General features: G+C 49.8%; 9 protein-coding genes across 9 annotated transcripts; 7 read left to right on the top strand and 2 right to left on the bottom strand.

Annotated features, from left to right (window-relative positions):
* Positions 1-517: 517 nt before the first annotated feature.
* PFLUO_LOCUS5832 (uncharacterized protein) lies at positions 518-902 on the top strand (the record flags this gene model as incomplete). The annotated part of the gene is made up of 2 exons (XM_073783315.1): positions 518-775; positions 837-902. 2 exons carry the CDS (start codon positions 518-520, stop codon positions 900-902), a joined length of 324 nt encoding a protein of 107 aa, XP_073639883.1.
* A 331-nt stretch (positions 903-1,233) lies between these two features.
* PFLUO_LOCUS5831 (uncharacterized protein) lies at positions 1,234-3,219 on the top strand (the record flags this gene model as incomplete). The annotated part of the gene is made up of 5 exons (XM_073783314.1): positions 1,234-1,611; positions 1,660-1,867; positions 1,934-2,087; positions 2,146-2,736; positions 2,796-3,219. 5 exons carry the CDS (start codon positions 1,234-1,236, stop codon positions 3,217-3,219), a joined length of 1,755 nt encoding a protein of 584 aa, XP_073639882.1.
* A 1,665-nt stretch (positions 3,220-4,884) lies between these two features.
* PFLUO_LOCUS5830 (uncharacterized protein) lies at positions 4,885-7,479 on the bottom strand (the record flags this gene model as incomplete). The annotated part of the gene is made up of 2 exons (XM_073783313.1): positions 4,885-6,300; positions 6,355-7,479. The coding sequence occupies 2 exons, from the start codon at positions 7,477-7,479 to the stop codon at positions 4,885-4,887; spliced, it is 2,541 nt and encodes an 846-aa protein (XP_073639881.1).
* Positions 7,480-10,856: 3,377 nt separating this feature from the next.
* PFLUO_LOCUS5829 (uncharacterized protein) lies at positions 10,857-11,673 on the top strand (the record flags this gene model as incomplete). Its single annotated transcript, XM_073783312.1, has 3 exons — positions 10,857-11,004; positions 11,063-11,535; positions 11,602-11,673. The coding sequence occupies 3 exons, from the start codon at positions 10,857-10,859 to the stop codon at positions 11,671-11,673; spliced, it is 693 nt and encodes a 230-aa protein (XP_073639880.1).
* Positions 11,674-13,029: 1,356 nt separating this feature from the next.
* On the top strand, positions 13,030-14,525 carry PFLUO_LOCUS5828 (uncharacterized protein; the record flags this gene model as incomplete). Its single annotated transcript, XM_073783311.1, has 3 exons — positions 13,030-13,138; positions 13,194-13,897; positions 13,953-14,525. The coding sequence occupies 3 exons, from the start codon at positions 13,030-13,032 to the stop codon at positions 14,523-14,525; spliced, it is 1,386 nt and encodes a 461-aa protein (XP_073639879.1).
* A 554-nt stretch (positions 14,526-15,079) lies between these two features.
* PFLUO_LOCUS5827 (uncharacterized protein) lies at positions 15,080-16,297 on the top strand (the record flags this gene model as incomplete). The annotated part of the gene is made up of 3 exons (XM_073783309.1): positions 15,080-15,200; positions 15,260-15,550; positions 15,609-16,297. The coding sequence occupies 3 exons, from the start codon at positions 15,080-15,082 to the stop codon at positions 16,295-16,297; spliced, it is 1,101 nt and encodes a 366-aa protein (XP_073639878.1).
* Positions 16,298-18,111: 1,814 nt separating this feature from the next.
* On the top strand, positions 18,112-19,590 carry PFLUO_LOCUS5826 (uncharacterized protein; the record flags this gene model as incomplete). Its single annotated transcript, XM_073783308.1, has 2 exons — positions 18,112-18,642; positions 18,700-19,590. 2 exons carry the CDS (start codon positions 18,112-18,114, stop codon positions 19,588-19,590), a joined length of 1,422 nt encoding a protein of 473 aa, XP_073639877.1.
* Positions 19,591-19,843: 253 nt separating this feature from the next.
* On the bottom strand, positions 19,844-21,861 carry PFLUO_LOCUS5825 (RNA polymerase II mediator complex subunit; the record flags this gene model as incomplete). Its single annotated transcript, XM_073783307.1, has 3 exons — positions 19,844-21,117; positions 21,169-21,554; positions 21,602-21,861. The coding sequence occupies 3 exons, from the start codon at positions 21,859-21,861 to the stop codon at positions 19,844-19,846; spliced, it is 1,920 nt and encodes a 639-aa protein (XP_073639876.1).
* A 435-nt stretch (positions 21,862-22,296) lies between these two features.
* On the top strand, positions 22,297-24,761 carry PFLUO_LOCUS5824 (alpha subunit; the record flags this gene model as incomplete). Its single annotated transcript, XM_073783306.1, has 3 exons — positions 22,297-23,037; positions 23,095-23,556; positions 23,610-24,761. The coding sequence occupies 3 exons, from the start codon at positions 22,297-22,299 to the stop codon at positions 24,759-24,761; spliced, it is 2,355 nt and encodes a 784-aa protein (XP_073639875.1).
* Positions 24,762-24,925: the final 164 nt, after the last annotated feature.

Below are 24,925 nucleotides of genomic sequence, written 5' to 3'. Positions count from 1 at the left end.
AAAAATAGAATATAATCTAATGTTGTTCATGATGTAAGATCCATCGCAGAACAACGTCGATATGACATGTATGTGGTGTTTAGGAACAGCCACGGAACATCGCGACTATGTGTAGCTCCAATGATGTCACGGCTTGCACCGCCACACACATCACGTCAAAACAGGGGACCAGTGATAATTCTGCTATTGATCTAAGAGAAAATAGGAATGAAGATTAAATAATGTTAGCCTTAGGGGTTTCCTGTTTTTCATCGAGATCGCCGACGATCCTTCGTCGGATGACGCGCGGGGGCTGGTTCTCGTCCAGTCAACAGCGGTCAGGCGCTTTCCAGAATGCTGTATGGCCTCGGCATACGTTGATTTGCCTCCCATTAGATTAATTCGAGGGCAAGACATTTTTCGGCAGTGTTTTCAGATTGTATAAATATGCCAGGATAGTGAGTCTCCAGTAGCCCCAATATTTGAGTGTTCTGAATCCAAACGGAATGCCCATCAAAGAATTTCGATCAATATCACCATGTTCCACCGTCATCGACCGACCACCACTACGACGCGCACTACGAAGCCAACCTTCATGACTCGCCTTAAGGGCCGCAATGCTCGAACCCAAACAGTGAAGACGAAGACCACTACAACACGCCATGAGGGCCCAAAGGGTCACAACCGGGGCAGACCTCGGGCGCAGCAACGTCGCCGCAAGGTGACCTTCGGCGATAAAGTATCGGGGGCCATGCTCAAGTTGAAGGGCAGCCTAACCCATCGTCCTGCAGTCAAGGTAAATCCCTCCCTTGGTGAGGCTCAATCTGGTAACTTCCACTGACCGAGTATACATCCAGGCTGCTGGGACCCGTCGGATGCATGGCACCGATGGCCTCGGGGGCCGTCACAATCGTGCATACTAAGCTATTTCTACCTCGCTTGTTATTTTAATTTCGACAAGGTCTCCACATGGTTGCTCTGGTGCTATTTGAGGGAAGCGTGCAGTTGAAATTTCGCTGACTATTCTATTTCATCCTTGAATGACTGCTATGTATGCATGTATGAATAAAAGGGTTTCTAGCCGATGCGACTGGTTCGATCGGAAAGGGAAATTAGCACCTAATATTAGATCTTTCAGGCAAAGACATTAGCTATTCCAGATTCCATGTTGTAATGATAATCTGCTAGCAGTAGCTTCATATGTAGTTAGTTCCTACTAATCCGACGAGAAAATCAACCGTTAAAGCGGGCCAAATGGCGATCATATTGGCCATCCCCACTATTGGCGTGGCGGGTACTGAGAAAGAGAGCGGCACTTCCTGGTTCGTGTCATCCGCCAAGACAAACCCTCCCGAGAGCTCCGCACTGCTGCTACTATGCGGCTCTCATTCATACCTATACGAAATGATGACATTAATCGTCACGTTCCTTACCAGCTTGATTGCGGCGTCTTCGGCTTTGCTGGATGCGCCGGTCATTGACCTGGGTTATTCGCAGTATAAAGGCGTGGCGCTCCCGAATGGCGTCGATCAGTATCTGGGGATGCGGTATTCGGCGCCGCCGATAAAGGACTTGCGATTTCGCGCACCGCAAGACCCTCCGACAGTCGATTCCGTTCAGGATGCGTTCAAGGTAAGACTTGGAGCACCTTAGTTATCCCTGTATCGCTAACGAGAACAGTTTGGTCCCCAATGTGTCGGTGTTGGGCAAGAAATGAATGACGACTTCGCGGAAGACTGCCTATTTATTAATGTCTGGAGACCGTCAGGCGCAAACTCGAGTTCTTTGCTGCCAACTTGGCTATTTATCCAAGGCGGGGGTTACGCCAATAATGCCAACGGTAACTATAATGGTAGTGAGGTGGTCGAGCGCTCCGGGCGTGATATCAGTAAGTTGCTGTCCTAGATCCGCCTTTTGTACAATTGAGCACTGAAACTAGTCTCAACATAACTAGTATTCGTGAATTTCAACTACCGTGTTGGTGCCTTGGGGTTTTTAGCCAGTGAAGACGTTCGAAAGAACGGTGATCTCAACGCAGGACTTCTTGATCAGAGAAAGGTCTTGGGATGGGTCCAAGAGAATATCCAGAAATTTGGGGGACTCCGAACGTAACAATGCCTCTCGTATACCCTAAAGCTCCCTTGGCTTTATCTAACCTGTTTTTAGGCGAGTCGTCATCCACGGTGATTCGGCAGGTGCCGGATCAGTTGCGCACCATCTTGCGGCCTACCACGGGACATCTAACAACATGTTTTCTGGGGCCATTGCAGAGTCCTCCTTCTGGCCCACGCAACGGACTGTTGCTGAGATGGAGTTTCAGTACGAAAGATTCGTGGAAGATGTCAGCTGTCATGAAGCAGACAACCCACTTGCCTGTCTTCGCGCTGCCGACATCCAGACCATTCAAGTGGCAAACGTCGATAAGCCATTCCCTGGCGGGAGCACCAACCCGGCACCACTGTGGTACTTTCTCCCTGTCGTTGACGGAAGCCTGGTCACCAGTAGCTTATATGATTCTTTTTCGAGAGGCGAATTTGTCTCGGTTCCACTCATGATCAGCGATGACACGAATGAAGGCACCGACTTTGCATACAATGCTACGGAGCAAGTCGAGGTGGCCCAATTCATGAAAAACAACTATCCCAAACTCACCCAGAAGCAGTTGGATCAAATCAACAAAGCGTATCCCCTCATGGGCCCTCTTCCTAAACACGCAGCATATTTTCCATCGGCAAGTGCCGCCTACGGAGAGTCAACGTATGAAACCATTCACTCGCTCTTTAACTTTGTGAGAAGCTAACCATGAGATATTTTAGTTTTACCTGCCCTGGGAACTTGATGGCGGCAGCCATGGCACGCACCTTCGGCCCTGACAAGGTCTGGAACTACCGATACAACGTCCGAGATCCCACCGAGATTGCGAACGGTATGGGTACACCGCATGTCTTTGATTTGCCTGCGATCTTTGGAATTGGGGAAACAAATGGACCGACCTTATCGTACGCCAGCATTAATAAGGACATTATAAACACCACCATGGACTACTACATTAGTTTCGTCAAAGTGCAAAATCCTAACTACTTCAAAAACGCAAAGGCCCCAGAGTGGAAGCCTTGGAGTTCAGGATCTGGACAGCGCATGAAGCTTCAGACGAATTCGACGCAGATGGAGGCAATTCCTCGATCACAGCAGGATCGTTGTAAGCTGTGGCTGAAACTGGCGGCCAGCATGGAACACTGATTAACAGCAACATGTATTAAAGGTCATGTCATTCCTTGTATATAGAATTTTATTTTCGGTCGAGTAGGTACTTCAGAGACTTAGTTATTCATCCAAGGTGAAACACTGAGGGGTCGCATGATTAATCGTCTGCCAAATCCCGGGGAATCCCCACTTTACATCGTCACTCCACAGAACAATAGCAATAATGAAGCCGAATGGCCCTCCTAGCCTGTCTCAGTTGGTGGTCGAGCTCATCGAGTTGATCGCGGAGTAAGCTGTTCTCGTTGATCTATACCATTTGCATACTCACACTTTATTGCAGCTCCTGTGACGGGGACAGTGTCTTGCAGCTGCGTTTGGTGTGCCGAGAACTCCAGACAAAAACTATTCACTACTACGCGCGCCGCTTTTTCTCGTCCGTCAAGACCGATCTCTCTAGCGACAGTCTTCGTCGCATAAATTCCCTTTCGCAACATCAGCTTATACGACCCTATGTGCAAGGCTTAGCTTTCATGCTCCAGAAAGGCGTAGGCCATGGCATAGAATGGGAACGCTATCGATGGGGACCCTTGTCTGCGCCACTGCAAATTGAAGCCATTCGAACTTTACACAATAACCTCCTTCATGATCTGACAAACTGCCGCTCCTTTTTCATTTTCTGTCGATATCCTGAAGGCCAGCCGGATCTGGGTCGGGTTACCATCACAGACGCGGTGCGAGTGTTTTTTGCACTCTTGGATGGTATAAAGGTCCATTCCTTCCATTTAATATATGCAAATAAATACTCGCGCACTCTGATAATGGATATGCGCCGCCTACCAAAGCTGCTATACCGCCAACCAGAGTTTCAGAATGCGTGGTTGAATCTCAAGAAACTGTCTCTGGAGCAGTATCTTACTCTAGAAAACTTTGGTTTTTTGCTGGAGCTGGTTCTCAGTGCCCCGAACCTTGAGACTCTTTTACTTAATCTGGGGTCTCATGATTTATCTTGTGAGTTTATCCACGAATTAGCCGAAAAGGGCACACTGTCCCAATTACATGAGTTGGCTCTATTTCGGACTTCAATGCACGGACCAGACGTCAAAAAACTCCTTCGCAATGTTCAAGGGAGCCTCAGTGCCCTCACTTTGTATCATGTTTCTCTATCGCCAGACGACACCTGGGCCTCTATTATTCAGGCTCTTGGTGAGGACTTTTTACGTTTGCAGAGCATCTCTCTATACTATCTCTGGTCTAGTATACCGTCCAAGGAGCTATTAGCGTTTCCAGACCTTCGGAAGGTGCCTGATTTCTGTAACTTGCCAGAACAACATCTCCATATGTTCTATTCGGAGAGCTCCAGGAGCCAAACAGTGCTGGGAGTGGAATATTCAGGGCCCAAGATGTCGCAGGTATTGAGACTGCTGCAAACCACGAGTAAATGCCCTGGATGATCATTTGCAGATTAAACAGCAGTGATTTGGCTAGCTCCTGTTTGTATGGAGGCGTATTCATAACTCAATCCTATCTTGACTTGCATGTATCAACTTATCATATTGATCTCGGCATATTTTGCGTATTATTAAGGAGAGCTTGCACTACAAACCCGCTCATTAGCTGCTAAATTATTCGTAATCTCTCAACAACAATCGGAACAACAATATGCAAGCATAGAGCAACTCGGATTTAGTCGCATTCCACTTCTCAGTTTGAGCCAATGTTCTTCACCGCCACTTTCTTCACGTTCTTGCCCGTAATCTCAAACACGATGCTCTTCACGTCACGCTCAAACTGAACCGTTAGACGTAGCTTCTCTTTTGGCCAGAGTGTCACGTAGTTATCTGACCAGTACACCGGTGCAATTTCGGCTCCAGTCGATGAATCAATAGCATTGACTCTGACAAAGACAGCTGGAACCTTGGCCTTGTTTTCCAACTGAATCTCGACATGGGTCATTCTATCCTTTGTTTTGAACTTGATAGCAACCAGAGAAGCTTTAACGGTGACTGGCGTCAATGTATCCAATGTAGTGTAGTCTGCATAGTCCTTGACAGGAGTATAGTACCAGTTCGATTCTGACCAAGCAAGCACGTCTGTGGAAGGAGATAACCAGTAGACATTACGACTCAAATCATGCTTGACCTTCGGATCGCGAAGAATTAGACGCAAGAATGCAACACCTTTAATCTTGTCGATACCAGCCACAGTTCCAATCGACTTTGATGAGGTCGGAAATGTATTCGCTGTCATTTTTGCTCCGGAAATTTTCTTTCCATTGATGTCGATCAGCTCAACTATGATGACTCGCTTCCCCTTCTGTTTCAAGGAGTGGTTGATCAGTGAGACTGTATGGTCCTGATAATTGTAGGCAACGTGCTCCATGCGGGCACCAGCTTTTGTCCCGAAATACGCGCCCATCGGGCTGAGATAGTAGTCGAACAGCTGCCAGTGTAGATTTGGCCATGCTCCGTTAAGCATCCAATAGATTAGCCCCGTCGCTGGGCGCGTTGCGTTTTGGTTTGCCGAGTACGCCTCATATTCAGCTCTGGTGGCTTCGTAGTCCGCCATTTGTGATTTCATCAAGTAGTCCTCCAAACTGGACGGCTTGCCATAGCGAGAGTAAAGTGCCTTGTTGTAGATAGTCCGGTGGTAAAATTGCGAGACATTGCTGGACATATGATACAAGCCTGCATCTGGCTCAGTCCAAAGCATTTGCAAGTCTTCTTCAGACAAGAATCTCTTGAGGCTTTGAAGCTCGGGCGTACCGACCCCTGCACCGAGCTCAGACCCGAACCCAAATGCAGCGCCTTCCTTGGTCCCATACCAGTAATTGGGAGGCACCCAATCATAGGGTCCGTTCATTTTCATGCCGGACGGCCCCAGAGCTTCCGGGTATCCGCGCTTTGCAGCTGATGCAATGATGGGGTTGGGCCAGTCCATCTGCGCCAGCGCTTCCAGGTAAACTTTGCTAGCACGGTCATCTGGCCAGTAATCGGATCCTACCAGGAATCCCAACATGCTCGGGTGCGCTTGCATCATCTCGGCCTCATGAAGCATTTGTGCTTTTGCAACCAAATAGTCATTATTGTCCCATTTGACACCGTCGGCCTCGTCGTTATACTGAGAAAGATGGTTAGCAACTGCTTCAAGAGTATGGGATCACGTTTTCGGTACCTTCCAGCCCTCCCACTTGTCACAGCATTCCCACCCAGCCAGAATCATCATACCCATGCGATCAGCAAGATTATACATCTCTGGCTGTTCTTGTTTGCCTTCAAGACGTATAGTATTAAGGCCCATGTCCAACATGTACTGAAAGATACGCCGGATGCGCTGCTCGTCGAATCGCATAAACATATCCGTTCCAAGGCCAGCTCCCCTGACTTGAAAATATGCTCCATTAACACTGAATGCCGTGTCATTGAACTTATTAAGATCAGAAGTCACACGGCGAATTCCAAATTTCTGGGGACCAGAGCAATCAGACACTGATAGCCCACCCTCCTGGACATAAGTAGTTGCAGTGACTGTATATAGGGGCTGACTGCCCCATTCAGCCGGCCACCAAATTTTTGGTTTCTTGATTGGAACCGCGAGAGCGAAGGTGCGACTTGAATGAGGTTGCAGAACAAGCGAACCCGAAAGGGGAATTGAAGAGCCATCCTCTGCGGTGATAGTGCTGTTCACCACAACACGGACCTCTTTGGCTGACCAGTTCTTTAGGTTTGTCCGGACGGTTGCTATCACTTGCTCACGAGGTTCCCCGGGTTTGATGAAGTTGGTTACCACCCGGATGGGAGACATGGAGACCGGGCCGGTCTGCGATAACTCCACATGGCGCCAGATGCCAGTGCCATTATCATACGGATAAGGGTTCCAGTCCACGAACCCCATAGCAAAATCACGCAAATAGTTCGTAGGGTAAGCACGGATCAATAGACAATTGGTACCTTTGCGAATGTACTCAGTCACGTTGTATTGATGGCCCCCGTAGGAGCCTTGCTGTTGATCACTAGAAACGACCTTCCGCCCATTCATGTAAATATCTGCCTTGGACGTGATTCCGTTAGTTTTCAGCAGGAAGAAGTGCCGGGCAGACGGGCTTGCTGAAAATTCTTCGCGATAAAACCAAGGGGCCTCAAAAAGAGAGCGGTCAGTTTCTGACTCCATGTTATCTGAGAACCAAAGCTCGGTCTCATTGTACACGCCGTTCTCAATGAGGCCAGCCATGACAGTGCCGCGGGCGCTGACGCGGTACCAGGACGACACATCCACGCCGGGCTGCGAAAGGGCGGGCATATCGTCCGGGGCTTTGGTGTTTGATTGGAGATTCCATCCTGGAATAATCGCTGTGTCCCCTGAGGCGGAAACAAGAAGAGATGAGTCGGCTCGCGCTGTTCCAATACTGAGTGCTGGGCCAGCACCGAGTAGCGTAGGAAGCAGGGCTCCCAGCCCAGGTAAGAAGCGCATCGAGTTTGTTTAGAATCCTTCGTGTCGAAATGAGAGTATATTGTTGATGTCGGTTTTTTCAAAGGATGTGAGCGAGTGAGTGAGTGGCTGAATTATATCCCATAATACAGTTGCATCGTTTGAAAACGATCGACGACTGTTTGACGACAGTGGCATATTATTCTCCTGCATCACTCAGGGACCACCTTTTGGGTTAGCGGAGTCGGCGATCTGCTCGGCAAACCTGTGACTTTCCCCGGTTGAGCGACAGACAAACCAGAGCACATTCCCAACTGGGTCAAGGCTGGTAGAGCTATCGGGGCCCAATAGGGGTCCGGCCGAAGATGAATGAAGATTAGTTGGAGATCGTGCACCGCAGATACGAGATACTGTTTCAGCAAGCACGCATTGGCTAACACTACGTAATATGCTTACTGTCCAGTCATTGTAGAGGATTTCGCTCGTAAAGCCAAGATTTGATGAACTGTCTGGGCCCGTCTAATACTAATTGTCAAAAAGATTAACGTAATTCCCAAGCGACCCGCTCACCCAACGCGGTCGCGCCCCAACGCGTCAACTTCCTCATTTCAACTACTCACTATACCCCCTATTCGCAATCAAAATCGCCAAAATTCTATCAGTCAAGAGGGTAAAATCCAACTTGCAATCAAGACTTTCCAGAATAGCGAAACTCCTTCTATTCGCGAAGCTACGCGCATATTTGACGTACCCTTTTCGTCGCTCTGCGATCGCATCAATAGCCACCAATTTCGCAAAGATACGCGCGCAAATAGTCAGAAATTGACTCCTAAAGAAGAGTAATCACTCCTTTAATAGACTCTATCTATGGATTCGCGCGGACCTGCCCCTAGACCATCAATAGTAGGGGAAATGGCTAACATTCTATCATGGGAGCGCTACAATCAGACTATTAGTAAGGATTAGGTCACTATTTTAAGCGCTATCTAGAGGTGAAATTGCGTTTTTCTCGTCGATACGATCGTAAAAGGGCTTTATATAAAGATCTGTATATTATTATGCCTTAATTTGAGTATACAACGTAAAATCGACGAAAACGGTATTCAACCTAAGGATATCTATAATTTTAACGAGACATACTTTGTAATAGGCCTAATTACGACTACTAGGGTTATTATAAGAGCTACTTACTATGGTCAGAGGTTGATAAAATAGCTAGGGAATCGCGAACGGGTTATATTGATTAAATGTATGAATACGATAGGATTTATGCTCCTTATAACTATCATCTTTAAAGCTCAAACCTACTATTATAAGGCTTAGTATGATGACCTACCTAGCAATTAGAGAATCAAAATTAGCGATAATAGTTAGATTATAGACTAAGTTAGTCTTCGATAGTTGAAAAAACAATTTATCTCTATGACTACTAGTCGTAGGAAGGGTAAATATTGACTGCTTATTGTAGATGGCTACGGTAGCCATTTAGCGCCTGATTAAGATAAATCATGCGCTAAAAACGACATTATTGTAGCCTATATGCCTCCGCATTCGTCACATCTATGATAGCCCTTAGATATAGGCTATTTCCCCCCCCTAAAGCGCGTATATAGGAGTCTGATTAAGGCTAAAGTACGACGTAATATCAACTATATCGATAAGCTTGATTTCCTTAAAGCATTCCTATCGGCTTACGTAGAAGCATTTAAACTATTAACTATCTAAAGTGCTAATAAAGTAGCTAGTTTAGTACATTTGATCTAGAAAAGGTTATCTCAAAGCTTGATGTTCAAGTTTAGACGTATACCCCCCTAGTTAGTCGACCAGGTAGTCGATCGAGCGTATAGAGACTTAAAACGCTAGCAAATCCTAAAAAACTAGATCGACAAGCTTCATTAATCAAAGCCCTAATTACCTACTAAGTTCAAAGTAATCTAAACCCTGTGTAGAGGCAAATCGACTAGATCATCAAAGCGACCCAATTTTCGATGTATAGTATAGCAATTCTTCGCGATCAAGTCCATGATTTAAGCGCTACAAATGAGAGAAAAAATCAAAAAGCGCTTTGCCCACTCGGATGGATTCTTGGATAATGAGGGCAGGGAGGCGTTTAATAGTCTAAACCAGGCTGATGAATGCCAAAATGACCCCCCCGCAGAACTCGCTTCGTATGTCTCACAGCCAATCAGACGCGCTCCCCCCGCGACATGTATTTGTGGTGCTGTTTTCAGTTTGCATCAGCAGCCACAAAATCACTAGCCACAAGTGCGACACGAATGCGTTTCCCCTCGATATTTCGATGCGGGGTGTTGCGTAAGCAAACGTAGAGGACTAGTTAGCTAGGCTCCAACTGCAACCCTGTCAACAGTTTTTCACTCTCCTGGTCACTATACCGCGACACGCCCTACATTCAATGCTACTCCTGTGTTTCACGGTTCTACTGGGTCTCAGCTACGCTGCAACGCAGCAAGTCTTGCGACCGGAGAATGATGACGGCTTTCGCATTTTGAAGAGTCGAACTTCGCCAGAACACTCAATTCGTATTCGAAAGCAAGATGAATCACTCTGCGCGGCCAATTCAGCACAGTACACAGGTTGGCTTGATGTTGGATCGAGACATCTATTTTTTTGGTACTTTGAAAGCCAGAACGACCCCGCCAAAGACCCATTAATCCTGTGGATGACAGGTGGGCCCGGGGTGTCTAGTATGATCGGTCTATTTAATGAGGTCGGTCCTTGCCTTGTCAACGAGCACGGAAATGGTACCGACTACAACCCATGGGGCTGGTCTCGAAACTCCTCTTTACTCTTTGTTGATCAGCCTGTTGGGGTTGGGTTCTCTTACCTCGGAGAAGGCGACGATCTACCCAGCGACTCGGCCGGGGCCGCGGTAGATATGCACCGATTTCTGCAGCTATTTGTTTCGGAAGTATTTCCACACCACCTTCATAGCCAGTTGCACATATCGGGTGAATCATATGCGGTTAGTATATCTCCTGTCTACAACCTGTGTAAGGAGCTAAATTCTATAGGGAAAATATATCCCGGCTCTCGGGTCTCAAATAGTGAAACAAAACAAACTCTATCCCTCTGGGACTCAGATCCAGCTTCGATCGTGTCTTGTGGGAAACGGTTTAATGTCGCCGAAAGATAGGATTTTCGGATATTGGGAAACACTGTGTACTACGAACCCAGGCGTTTCAGAACCGGTGTTCAACAAGACCAGATGCGATAATATGGCTGTCAACATGCCTCGATGCATGGAAGTTATGGACATCTGCCTGAAAAACCCCGATCCGGCTGTGTGTAATGCCGCGTTATCGGTTTGCTATGAAGGAGTTGTTAGTTGGTACGATGACGAGTCGTCGTACGCCGGCGGCCGCAACAGATTCGATAGTAAGTTAACAACAACCACTAGACGGAGGCCTGCAGATTTTCTAATATGAAGTCATAGTCACATTGCCTTGTGAAGTGGACTTCATGTGCTACGTTGAGGCTGTCCGCGTCGAAGAGTACCTGAACACTCCAAATATCTGGAACGCACTCTCGGTTCCGAAACAGATTGATAAGTTCAATATCTCCTCCGATGCGATTGCTCGATCTTTTGAAAGGACCTCAGACCTAGAGACGTCTGTGTCGGATCAAGTTGCTTTTCTGCTTCAGAATCAAGTTCACTTTCTAGCTTATCAAGGAAATAGTGATCTTGCTTGTAACACCGCTGGAAATCTTCGCTGGGCCAATTCGCTTGCCTGGAAAGGACAGCCTGAGTTTACCTCCAAGTCATTGCGGCCGTGGAAATCAACGGTTGCTGTAACAGGCCAAAACGAGATCGTTGGTACAATGAAAGAGGTCCGAGTCCGGACAAGTGATATCGCAGAAATTGAATCGCGGTTTGCTATCGTGACTGTGGATCATGCTGGCCACATGGTGAGTCAGCTCAAAGTAAGTATTCAATATTAGGTAGATACTGACTTCATTTTGAAATTTCCATAGCTGCCGCAAGATCGCCCTGATGTGGCATTCGATGTGTTGACACGGTGGATCAGTGGAGCTGCTTTTGATTAGGCACCGAAGCATTAATATGGACCCCGCTACTCGAGATCTTATTCGCGATATGGTCTTTGAGCAGATTATTGGCTACATCCCAGTTCGCTGAGGCCACTAGATGCAGCTCGCGTTCAGGTGTCGCCGATGGGGTTTGTCTCGGAGGTGGATCGTGCCAGGATGTTGACGCCACACCGGTCATGCTGGAAGCTTTATGGGATCGTTTGCTCGAGAAACCAGAATTGTAATTAGATGAGAGGGCAGGGGAAGTTATTTGATTTCATTTCGTCTTCAACTTCAGGGAAATCCAGGGAGTTCCAGCTAGTAATTAGGGGCCGAATTTAGTACAATACCCTCCCACATTTCTGACACTCCATATTATTTACCTGCTCTACCCCGCCCAAGCCGGTCTCCCAACCACTCCGTTAGCCGGATTCGGAAATAATATGCCTGCCCCATATCAGTAATATCATGGATTCTTTGAGAGCAGATTGAAATGGGCTGGTAATAAAAAAGTTTCAAGATAAATTCTAGGAAAAAGGTTCGGGTATCCCTGGTTCTCCCTGAAAATGAGCCACGTTATCGCCTTCGTGCCTGGTACTCTTTCGGCCCCGCCATTCTCGCTCCTCGCGAACTTGGCTACAATCCAGAACAACCACATTGTTTCCGCCTTTGCACTTCCGTTAGCCAGTTAAAACTTAGCCCTGATTGGATATGTCATTCAAGGACGTGGCATGGTCAGCTTTCCGCAAGGGGCGCGACGGTCGCAACGTCGGAATGCGGCCGCCAGCTGTCGTTTGCGGCCACGAACAAATGCTTTCTGATCTCACCCTGCCCTCTGAATCTCCAATCTAGGTCGTAATTTGGCCAATCCGTCCATGTCTTCTCGATGACAGGTCCCCGCTTGGAATTCCGCGCCGATCCCTCATGGGGCTCCGATTCATGAACCGTGGAAGGCTAAGTACAATGACAGCTTATGATTGCAACCTCATCTGGAGTTAGGCTGATTCCGGCTGCGATGTACTGCCATTATGACAGCAAGGTCGCTTCAGTGCGACCAGGAAGTCTTCCAATTCGCTGCGCAGCTGTTCGAAAGGGCCCGGTGCCTTGTTACCATACCAGCGCGCCCTGGGTTTTGCTGGAATGTAGTCGTCCGATCCACAGCCCAAGCCTCTCCTGTCCTTTCGAGCTCTGACGTTGCCTTCACTGTATTTTCCTCTTTTTCTTCCTCTCCATTTTCTCTGGGGTAGGTTGGTCAACGACGACAGGCCGAAAGACTTTCAACGCACTTCAGTATAATCCAAGTTCGAAATTGCTGAACGAACTCTGCAACTTTTTGACGATCATCATTGCTACGGCGACCTTCTAAAACCAGCTATGCGTGTGGATCGACCTTCATCGCGGCTGTCATGGACAGGCCTATTCATCACAGCATTACTGAGTGCTTGGAAAGCACAGGCTGTAGAACTCGACATTGACGACGATGGTATGAGCAATAAAATGAAGTCCGATAGTGTGCTATTACTAACTATCGACTCCAGATTCCATCAAGAGCGCCGCCAAACAAATCGCGACCAACATGATGACCTACTACACCGGCATGAATCCCGGCGATAATCCCGGAAACCTGCCTAGTCCTTACTATTGGTGGGAAGCCGGAGCAATGTTCAACGCCTTGATTGACTATTGGTTCTACACACGCGATGAGACTTGGAACAACATCACTATGCAGGGTATGGTTTGGCAGGCTGGCAATACCGGTACCTTCATGCCGCCCAACCAAACCATGACCGAGGGCAACGATGACCAAGCCTTTTGGGGATTTGCTGCCATGACTGCAGCAGAACGAAACTTTCCCAATCCTCCAAGTGATCAGCCGCAGTGGCTCGAAATGGCACAGGCTGTTTTCAACACACAGGCTGCGCGATGGGACATGTCCACCTGTGGTGGTGGTCTGCGTTGGCAAATCTTCGACTGGAACCGCGGTTATGACTATAAAAACACAATATCCACGGGTGGGTTCTTTAACCTAGCTGCTCGCCTAGCACGTTATACTAAGAACGAAACCTATTCAAACTGGGCCGAGAGGGCTTGGGACTGGACCTCAGCTGTGGGATTTAGGACCCCCGATTATCAATTTTGGGACGGGGCTAGCGATACCAACAACTGCACGCAAATGAACCAGATTGAATGGACCTACAACTCCGGGACGTTCTTGCTCGGGGCAGCCAACATGTATAATATTGTATGTTGCATTTCATTCATACACCGGATGGCAAGCTGACAATTCTTGAAAACAGACTGAGGATCCGAAGTGGAAGGACCGTATCCAGAAGATCATCGAGGCTTCCGGCGTCTTTTTCACAAAGACTCCGCCAGACGTCATGTACGAGCGCGCCTGTGAGACTGTCAACACATGTATGGTCGACCAGCGATCATTCAAAGGCTATCTCGCAAGATGGATGGCTGCAACCACTCAGGCCGCCCCGTTCACCTATGATCTAGTGATGCCGAAGCTGAGAGCGTCGGCTTCAGCCGCAGCAAAAACTTGCACCGGTGGCGACCAGCACACGACCTGCGGTCTGAAATGGACGGAGGAGAAATGGGACAACAGCAGGGATTTTGGTCAGCAAATGGCTGCCTTGGAAGTTATTCAGGCCAACCTGATCACTAAAGTGGCAGCACCAGTCACTGGTGACAGTGGTGGCACAAGTAAAGGGAATCCTAACGCAGGCGCCACGCCTCCAGACCCTCGACCACACGTCCTCACAATGCCTATTACCACGGCTGACAAGGCTGGCGCGGGTATTCTCACAGCTTTGATGATGGTTGGTATTGCCAGTTCCACTGGGTTCCTGATATGGGATACCTAAGCTGTCTCTTTTTTGATGTTTTGATTTGCCGAGGCGTTGGTTGTTAGACTTTTCTATTTAAGGGTGGTGTCTAGATTTTTTTGTGAATAACGGGTAGGTATAATATATACTCGAAATGGCAATGCATGCGTTCGCGTTGAAGCTTCTTGTGTCGATTTGGTTAGCACAGTCGAATATCCTTAGAGCATCCTTGAGCTTTATTTCTTTTTCGCCAGCATCTTTTTCATGTAAGCTTCTTGAAATTTCTCCGCATCCGCTGTCTGAAAAGCACCAATCGGCCTAATCTCCGTGGGATATAAGATGGAGATCCGGCTATGTTAAAAGCTTCCCCACATTCCCCCAAACACAAAGAGGAGGCCCTCTACAGAAGAAACCATATCAGATTTGGGGACATGATGTCATGGAGAGGGGATCAAACAACCGCGGTTGAATTCCGTCCTGTGCCTCGGAAGGGCGCTATTTAGCTGGCTATGCTGGACGTTTCTTAGACTTGTCCATCGCACAAGAAGTGTAGCATTATATTCCTGCCCATCTACTACTCAACTCTATTCAAAATGGGATCCGTAACCAAAACCCCTCAGTTCGATATCCCCATCCACTGCAAAGCGGGCGTGGTTGTCAACGAAGGGCCGGACTTTCATGTCGAGGTGCAAATGGTTCCTGTTCCTGAGCCGGGTATACCATATTTCTGTTTTCCAGTACATCCTTTGGGACCGAAAACTGACTCCACTAAGGCCCCGATGATGTTTTGATCCGCCTCAACTTCACTGGGCTTTGCGGATCTGACATCCATCTCATGCAGGGGGATCTGGGAACCCCCCCGATGTCAAATTGGGGTGTGCGGTCCCCTGGCCATGAGGGTGCTGGAGTGGTGGTGAAGCTCGGTTCCAATGTTAAGAACTTTAAACTCGGTGACAGAGCCGGGATCAAGCCGATTCTCGATACGTGTGGCTCCTGTGCACTGTGCTGGCATGACAAAGAGACATACTGCAAGGACGCAGTTCACACCGGCCTAATGGCCACTGGTCAGTCTGATGTTCGAGCACGCAAGTCTGTCTGCGCAGGGCGTGCTGACCACACCAGGGACGTATCAACAGTACATTGTGTCGCCGGCGCGGTACGCGTCGCCTATCCCCGACGGGATCCCTGACGAGATCGCCGCGCCCATTATGTGCAGCGCGAGCACAATTTACCGTTCTCTCACCGAGTCCAACCTGCAAGCCGGAGCGTGGGTTGTTTTTCCCGGAGGCGCCGGTGGTGTAGGTATTCAAGGGGTCCAGTTAGCTCAAGCGATGGGGATGCGGCCCATTGTGGTGGACAGCGGTGAGTCGAAAAAAGCCTTGGCAATGGAGATGGGTGCAGAGTCATTCATAGACTTTCAGAAAGCAGAGCCTGCCAAGGCCGTGATTGAGGTTGCGGATGGCATTGGCGCGCACGGAGTGGTCGTGACAGCTCCGGCTGCTTACAAGTCAGCCGTTTCTTATATTGGCAACCGCATCGGTGCCATAATAATGTGTATTGGCCTGCCGCCGGCCAAATCGATGATTCTTGGCACTGATCCGTGTGAGTTCATCTTCAAGAACTTGACTATCAAGGGGACTCTCGTGGGCAGTCGAAAGGACACGGCAGGGGCGTTGGATTTTGCTCGGCGGGGAATGCTCAAGCAGATAAGCGCAGTGTATCCAATCAACCGGCTGCCAGAGGCTGTTGAAAAGTTGCGCCGGGGCCAGGTGGCAGGTCGGATTGTGGTTAATTTCGATTGGGAGGAGTAGCTAGGGAAGTTAGTCGTGACCAATCATATATATTTCTGATCCAGGAGATTTAATATTGATTCTGTCGGAGGTTCATGTTTCTTTTCGACACCGTCCTTTCACTACGTTGAGTAACGCCCGGAGACATCACCATATTTGAAGCATGGAAGCACAACACATAGTTGTCCGATCCCGAATCGCCTCATCACCGTCATACCACCGGTCACGGCAGATTTGTCATCCCTCGGTGCGCCATCAGTGCCTGATATCCAAAGACCGCTGGAGATAAGTTAAATCCGGGCCATTAAGACTGTAAAATACGAGAGATGTCCAGGGCATTCTCATGGGCTGTCTCTTAGCCCAACAAATCACTCTCCAGCATTAGAAGCTCATTACCGACTCGAGAAAATATCTCAACATCAATGTCCGAGGATGGGAGAAGGTGAATGGCCGTAATCAGTGTGATGGGAAGGTGATTCCATGGTGATCTGATAGTCACGGGTGGCTGTAGTAAGACAGAGATTGGGGCAAGAAGTCTCTGGATTGAACTAGGTCTGAAGATATTATACAACTTGCAGTAAAAAGTGATGCTGAGTTTTTTGGTCAAGGAACAGTATCTCAATATCCTGCACATAGCAAATTATCTACTGGGTCGTTAGCCTGAGAGCCATTGCTATGATGCAACTAGAAAATAAACTTACGCCGAGCATGAGTGGCTACCTTCCTGTTCCGGATCTTTGCAGCCATCCTTACAAAGCTTGGGATGTCCGACAATCCCTGGGTTCTTGCAATGAAACAAAACATTTTGAAGTGGCTCGTCGGCCAGGTCGGTTCCTTTAAGAACATCTTCCAAGTCCTTGTCCGTGAAACCTACACAGATTAGCAAAACATAAGCATAGCGAGTCAGGTATAACAACCCTTGGACTTTGTCAACACATCTGCACAATAATCAAAGCTTGGAGTACACGTTGTCTTTGCCAACCCCGTAGAGGCAAGAGTAAGAAGGGCGAGAAGAACCGACGAGAGCTTCATCTTGAGATGTCTGAACAAAAAACAAAGAAAGATGAACTGAAAAGTACAGAAGGGGGAAGCGATGGAACAATAAATGACCAAGGGATTTAAATATCTCATTAGAACAAAACAACATTCCCATCGCTGGCCACGAATCTTTATTGTGGGGTGGAATGTGGCCTGGCATGTGGTTACGCCATGCGTGGATACAAATACACGCATACCGCAATGAATCCTTATGTTATAGACCTTGCCTAGGTTCAGTAAAGCCATGCCTGATCGGAACCACTTGAAAGTGACATACAAAAGCCCAACAGCCAAAAAATTCTCTTGGGACCTAGATCGGCCGGTTTCCATTCACATCTGATGCGTTTCAATGATGTTGGGCAAATAGTACCAATATGATAGGGAACAAAGGCCACAAAGCCAGCAAAATTGATTCGTTGTAGCACAACCTTGAAATAAATCTCTGGAGTGTGTATCAGTGCGTGTAGCCTATTTCCTTCTATTGTTTCCATTCTCCCGAATTGACTTGTCCTTGCGATAAGATAAACCCCGCACACGAGGATCGAGGATCCCTTGCATCGATTGACTTGTCTGGGTTTTAGCTGCATCTCTTACCTGCAATCTCCTTGAAATCTTGGTATTCAGTGCACTAGATCATTTTTCAAGGCTAAATAACATCATGGCGTCAGATGAAAAGCTTAGTAAGTACTGGTGGTGCTCGTTCCTCGAGAGAAGAAAAGTACCCAGCTTCAAACGGCTGTCCTTGACCAACCCCATGGGCCATGAAAGTCTGACAGGAACTAGTCATCGACCTTGTCATGGCCGATCCAGGTCTTCCTCGACCAAAGCCGACTTATTCTTACTGGCAGCATGCACCCCATGTCCTGGCAGACACCCAATCCTCAACTCTCCCGACTGATACAGACCATGCCATTATTGGATCCGGAATCACAGGCCTTGCAGTCGCTAAGAGCCTGCTGGAGCGCGATCCATCCTCCAAAGTAACTATTCTGGAAGCCCGCACTCTGTGCTCCGGGGCCACAGGTCGCAATGGTGGCCAAATGGCTGCCAATGCGGGAGAAGAGTATTCCCATCTTGCACAGACCTATGGCCCGCAAGAGGCCGGGAAGATTATCAAGTTTACATTTCGCAACCTAGAAAAGATGCGAGAGCTTGTTGAGGAACAGGATGTAGCGGAAGTGAGCGAGATGCAGCAGCTGAAGAAGCTGCGAGTTTTCTTGACTGATGGGAAATTTCGGGATTTCAAAGAGAGCATTGCACGTCTCGAAGGAGACCATCCGTCTATGAAAGGCATCTATACAATCATTGACGCAGCTACGACATTGCAGGTTTGTCGTTCTGTTTTAAACACATATGTCGTATTGTTTGATTGACATGATATCCAGGAATACGGCGTTCACGGAGCAGCCGGAGCAGCTATACTCCCTGCTGGGACAATCTGGCCATATCGTCTGGTGACAAGGGTCTTTTCGGCATTGCTGGAGAAGTATCCAGACCGATTGACTATTGAGATGAACACCCCTGTCGAGTCTGTGGAATACAATTCTAACATTGCATCCCCTATGACTACCGTTTATCCGTATAAACTTCGAACGCCTCGAGGACCACTACGCGCAAGATCGGTTGTTTATTGCACAAATGGATACAGCGGGCATCTCCTGCCCCGACTGCGAGGCCGGGTCCATCCCTCTAAAGGCACGATGACAGTCCAAGACCCCCCAAAATCGGTACCAAACCAAGGTAGTTCGATCTCGTGGGGATTTCATTATCCACCATCGTACGACCCCGCGTCCAAACGACATGGCTATGGATTGTATTATCTAGCACAGAGCGCTAAAACGGGATATTTCTACTTCGGCGGCGAGAATACACGAGTCGATGAGTCTGTTTCCGCCGACGACAGTTTCCTGGCTGAACACTCAGTCTCCCATCTCCGCACGGTGCTGCCGCAGTTCTTTGGTCAAAAAGGCTCTGCTCCGTGGCACCTCATGGCTTCGTGGAGTGGAGTCATGGGATTCTCGTCGGATGGTCTGCCTTTGGTTGGGCGGCTTTCATCGGCGCTGACAGGGAGAAGTGGCACTGGAGAGTGGATCGCTGCTGCGTTCAATGGCTATGGCATGGCCAATTGTCTTATGAGTGGCGAGGCCCTAGCGAGAATGATTTTGGGTGAAAACGTAGACGACTGGCTGCCGGAGTCATATGGCCTGGGCGAGAGGCGGCTGCGAGAGACACTGACGGTCCCGAAAGCCGTAAATGCGTTGAAGGCAAAGTTGTAACTAGGGCCGTTCGGCTGGAACACCACGAAAGAAAACCTCAAATCTTTTAGGCTGCCCTAGTGTAAACTGATTGCGTATATGATGCTGCAATTAAGGGTATCAAAGTGCTCTCCAATGCATTCATACATGAGGGAAAGACAAATGATCACATAGCTTCTGCTACCTTTTGTGAAATTTGCGCCATAGGCTCCTCTAAGAGTGTAGATGGCAAAAACATGTCTTTGAATATAGTCTCCAAATGTTTGCGTAAAATTCATTGACAGCCAGACGACTCGACAGCAACAAAGTCCATCAGCGAAGGCTGATCCATCGATACACTAGATTTCCAGATTCGAGGTTTTGAGCCTTCCGAACGGAGTTCCCATCTTCCGCGACCGATACCATCAATGTTGCGCACAGTGTAGACTTCGAGAGAAAGGTCGGAGCGGGATAGCGCGACCTTCATCTTGGTGTGCCTTTCGGGATTGGAGGACGGCATCAGCAACTCACCCAGATGTGGATATACCACATCCCATGTTTCTGACTCTTTCGAATCTGGCACAGGCTTCGGTGTTGGCTGTCCATGGGAAGCGATAGTGGAGATGACATCGAGCATGAGGAGATGGGTTATAGAGGCCTCAACCTCGTCTTTCAAGCCAATGCGACCGGGTGATTTGAGGTCGGCGTATTTCGGCATATCAAAAGACACGTCAAAGTTGGTGCCGAATGGTGGCGAGGCAAGATTGGTTCTGATGGTGACGATAAAAGTACCCCGCGGCGTGAGTAGATTCCCGCTAAAAGTAGATTCCAGGGGCGTAAGAAACTTCTCGACAAATTCCTCAACGGGGGATTCAGCCCGAGAGGCATGCGTTGGCTTCCATGTAGAAGCAAAATTGGCAGTGTATCGGGCCGAATCAAGACCAGCTGTTTGCAAGACGCCAAAAATGTCCTTGAAGAATGACTCGAGCCATCGGACATGCGACATGTGCTGAAAATAAGCGATGGCCGGACGTAAAAGGTGATATTCTGGGACAGGTCGTCGCTTGGGGGTCAGCGGCGGCGGGGCCTGAGTCCGACGCCGGAGATTCTGACGATGGGCGTAGGACAGCAGGATACGAATGGAGAGGGCTAGAGCGTCCGCAAGCAATAGGTCTTGTTGAGAATGATAGAGATTAGACTGAACACGATCGTCATTGGCATCCACCAGATCGATCAGAATTTCATAGTCCTCCGAGGTCGGGATTCGAATGAGGTTCTGGCGTGTCGTCACGCCGTGCATGGCCATTGACCGGGCTTCTCGGATTAGTTCGTGGAACAGCTCTTCCTCAAACACGGTGTCACGCGCTTGCAGGATGCGATGCTCGATCGACTCTGGATCATTCGATGTAGGGCGCGGCAATGTAGAACAGCCAACAATTTGATCATGCCGCTTGACTTGAACGCGGACCTGTCGGGCTTTAGACGGAACCAGTCCTTTGTCCAGTACCAATCCTCCATCTTCGGCCCGTCGTAAGCAAGCCAGTCCACGGTCGCGGAAGATTGGAATAGCTGGAACGGCGAATTAGCTATGGGCGCTTTGAACAGACCAAGAGAAATTACCTTCTAAGAAGCCATATTGCACGCCTAGTGACTGCCTTTCCCTGGGCAGACGGCATATCTTCCATCCTTTGCTCTTAACCTCCAGCACCTCCTTCCAGTACCGCGTCTCCGAGGCGATTTCCTTCTCGAGTCGGGAGCCAGCGCTCAGCAGCTTGTTAGCGGCCGAATTGAAATTTTGGATTCTCCACCCGCGGGATATGACCGAGACATCTTTCCTTGCGGAATCGGACCGGGGAGGAGGTGTGACAACCTCGGAATTCAGCGAGCCGAGGGGCGCGATCTGTTTCAGGAAGGCGGACATGGACGTCTCCGCTTGGCGCGGGGAGTGTTTGGAAAGGACAAGGGACACGAAATCCAGCGCAAACATGGTTTCCATGTGCGCTTGCCTGGATACTATCAGCCTCGAGTCGCCCAAGCTCCATCGACTACTGACATGGCAAACTGCGTGATTTCCGCTCGCCGTTTGTATAGCTGCTCCAGGCGTTCGGTCGTGTCGGCCTCTGGCCCCTCCTCATCGTCCCGGGTACCATCCTGCTCCTTCTCCTTGGCAATCTGGGTTCGCAAGATCTCTTCATTTACATCTCGAAAGGAGCCCCACTGGTTGCTGATCTGGGCGATCTCAGCGGACAAGGAGTCTGACCGGTCGTGCTTCTCGAGCAACGGGCGTAAAGGGAGAGTGAAGGAATTGGCCATGGTCGGGGTGTGTGCCAATCCCCTCCGCTGCATTGGTCGTCGTTTGGGGCTCCCGGCGATCGAACTGAATAATGGGAAGGGAAGGCGGTCGACCGGGTCGAGGGCGTGCCGGAGAAGCAGCGATCGCCTGAGGCATCAACCGCCCGACCGTGAAAAAATCCCATGACACGGAACAGCCCTACGACCCAGCCCTAACTCCCGCATTGGGACCCGGCATGACATCAACACGTTTGCTGCATAACTATGGCCTGTCACTATCGCTGACGTACCTTCCACCCACTCCCGCTTTTTCTCACCGGAAATCGGTTCGATCCCCTCGCTTCTTTCCTTTTCTCTTTCTTCCTTCCTTTCGGTTCCCTATCCCAACCTTTCTCTCCTCGGTGTTTCCTCCTCTCCTGGCTTCGACGTGTCCGACTGGCTTTCCAATTGATTGAGATGGAGACCGCCAAGATCCCCGTCCAGCCGCCCAAGCGACGCCGCATTGGCGTCCTCACCTCCGGAGGTGACGCCCCCGGCATGAATGGCGCGGTGCGGGCGGTCGTCCGCATGACCATCCATTGCGACTGCGAGGCCTACGCCATCTTCGAGGGATACGAGGGTCTAGTGAACGGCGGCAATATGATCCGCCAGGTGCACTGGGAGGATGTCCGCGGCTGGCTGTCTCGTGGAGGCACGCTGATCGGTTCTGCTCGGAGCATGGCCTTTCGGGAACGCGCGGGTCGCATGCGGGCGGCCAAGAATATGGTCCTGCGGGGCATTGATGCGCTGGTGGTCTGTGGTGGTGATGGCAGTTTGACCGGTGCTGACGTCTTCCGCGAGGAATGGCCATCCCTGCTGGCGGATCTTGTTGGGGCCGGCGAATTGACCCAGGAGCAGATCGATCCCTACAAAGTGCTCAACATCGTGGGTCTCGTGGGCTCCATCGACAATGACATGTCCGGTACCGACGCGACCATCGGCTGCTACTCATCTTTGACCCGGATCTGTGATGCGGTGGACGACGTGTTCGACACCGCCTTCTCCCACCAGCGGGGCTTCGTCATTGAGGTGATGGGCCGGCACTGTGGTTGGCTGGCCTTGATGTCAGCTATAAGCACCGGTGCCGACTGGTTGTTTATTCCGGAGATCCCCCCGCGGGACGATTGGGAAGATGACATGTGCTCAATTATCACCAAGGTATGTGTCGAACATTTCTCTGATGAAAGCGGATGTGCTGACTCTCGACCGTGGTAGAATCGCAAAGAACGAGGCAAACGCCGCACAATCGTGATTGTGGCCGAAGGAGCACAAGACCGCCAGTTGAACAAGATCTCGAGCGCGACCGTCAAAGATATTCTCACCCAGCGGTTGGGTCTGGACACACGGGTGACCGTCCTGGGACACACGCAGCGAGGAGGTGCGGCATGTGCATACGATCGATGGTTGTCGACTCTGCAGGGTGTCGAGGCCGTTCGAGCCGTGCTGGAGATGTCACCCGAGTCTCCTTCTCCCGTCATCACGATCCGGGAGAATAAAATTATGCGCACACCGTTGATGGAAGCGGTGCAAGCGACCAAAAATGTGACGGCGAAGATCCATGCCAAGGACTTTGCCGCCGCAATGACCCTCCGAGACCCCGAATTCAAGGAATATCATCAGGCCTATCTCCATACTGCAACTCCGGAACATCCCAAACTCATGCTTCCAGAGGCCAAGGTAGGCACCTAACACCTAGCCCATCTTAGATAGCAGGTACTGACTAGTTCCAGAGAATGAGGATCGCCATCATCCATGTCGGCGCGCCTGCCGGTGGTATGAACCAGGCCACTCGTGCCGCCGTTGCCTACTGCCTGACTCGAGGCCATACGCCCTTGGCGATCCACAATGGATTTCCTGGCCTGTGCCGTCATCATGCCGACAAACCAGTTGGTTCGGTGCGAGAGGTCAAGTGGCTAGAGTCGGACAGCTGGGTCAACGAGGGCGGTTCAGACATTGGAACGAACCGTAGTTTGCCCGCAGAGGATATGGAGTCCACAGCAAAGTGTTTCGAGCTTTACAAGTTTGATGCCCTCTTTGTAGTCGGTGGTTTCGAGGCTTTCACGGCCGTCAGCCAGCTTCGCCAGGCGCGGGAAAAGTATGATGCCTTCAAAATTCCTCTCATTGCGTTGCCGGCTACAATCTCCAACAACGTCCCCGGTACAGAGTACTCGCTCGGAAGCGATACTTGTCTGAACACCCTGATCGACTTCTGCGACGCCATCCGACAATCCGCCTCCTCATCCCGACGACGTGTATTTGTCATTGAGACCCAGGGCGGCAAGTCTGGCTACATTGCAACGATGGCCGGCCTGTCTGTGGGCGCCGTCGCCGTGTATATCCCCGAGGAGGGAATTAATATCAAGATGCTATCACGCGATATTGACTTCCTGCGCGACAACTTTGTCCGCGACAAAGGTGCTAACCGTGCGGGCAAGATCATTCTGCGCAATGAATGTGCATCCGGCACCTACACCACCCAGGTGATTGCGGATATGATCAAGGAAGAAGCGAAGGGCCGTTTTGAATCGCGTGCTGCGGTCCCGGGACATTTCCAGCAGGGCGGCAAACCGTCACCCATGGATCGCGTCCGCGCCTTGCGCATGTCGATCAAGTGTATGCAGCACATCGAGACCTATGCGGGCAAATCCGTGGACGAGGTCAACGCGGACCCCCTGTCTGCCGCTGTCATCGGCGTCCAGGGCTCCCAGGTCTTGTTTTCGCCAATGGGTGGCGAGTCGGGCCTGGAAGCTACCGAGACCGATTGGTCGCGCCGCCGGCCGAAATCCGAGTTCTGGCTCAATCTACAGGAGGTTGTCAACGTCCTTTCGGGCCGCTCGGCACCTGGCGGCCAAGAGGGCTGGTCCTGCTATGAGAGTACGTAATCGATCATCTCTCCCCTTCCGACGACAATCCATACCACTTCCCATCCTCCGTCACGGCCTCAGGATGCTTGACTAGTGGTGACCCCCTATGCCTGGCGCCCGATCTCCATGAATGTTAACACTAGTTCTGCATCGTCCAGATACTTCTATGTTCTATTCTGTTC

The sequence above is a fragment of the Penicillium psychrofluorescens genome (genome assembly GCF_964197705.1).
Source record: "Penicillium psychrofluorescens genome assembly, chromosome: 4".
Taxonomy (NCBI): domain Eukaryota; kingdom Fungi; phylum Ascomycota; class Eurotiomycetes; order Eurotiales; family Aspergillaceae; genus Penicillium; species Penicillium psychrofluorescens.
Note: the sequence above shows the minus strand (reverse complement) of the source record. Positions and strands in the feature narration are given on the sequence as shown.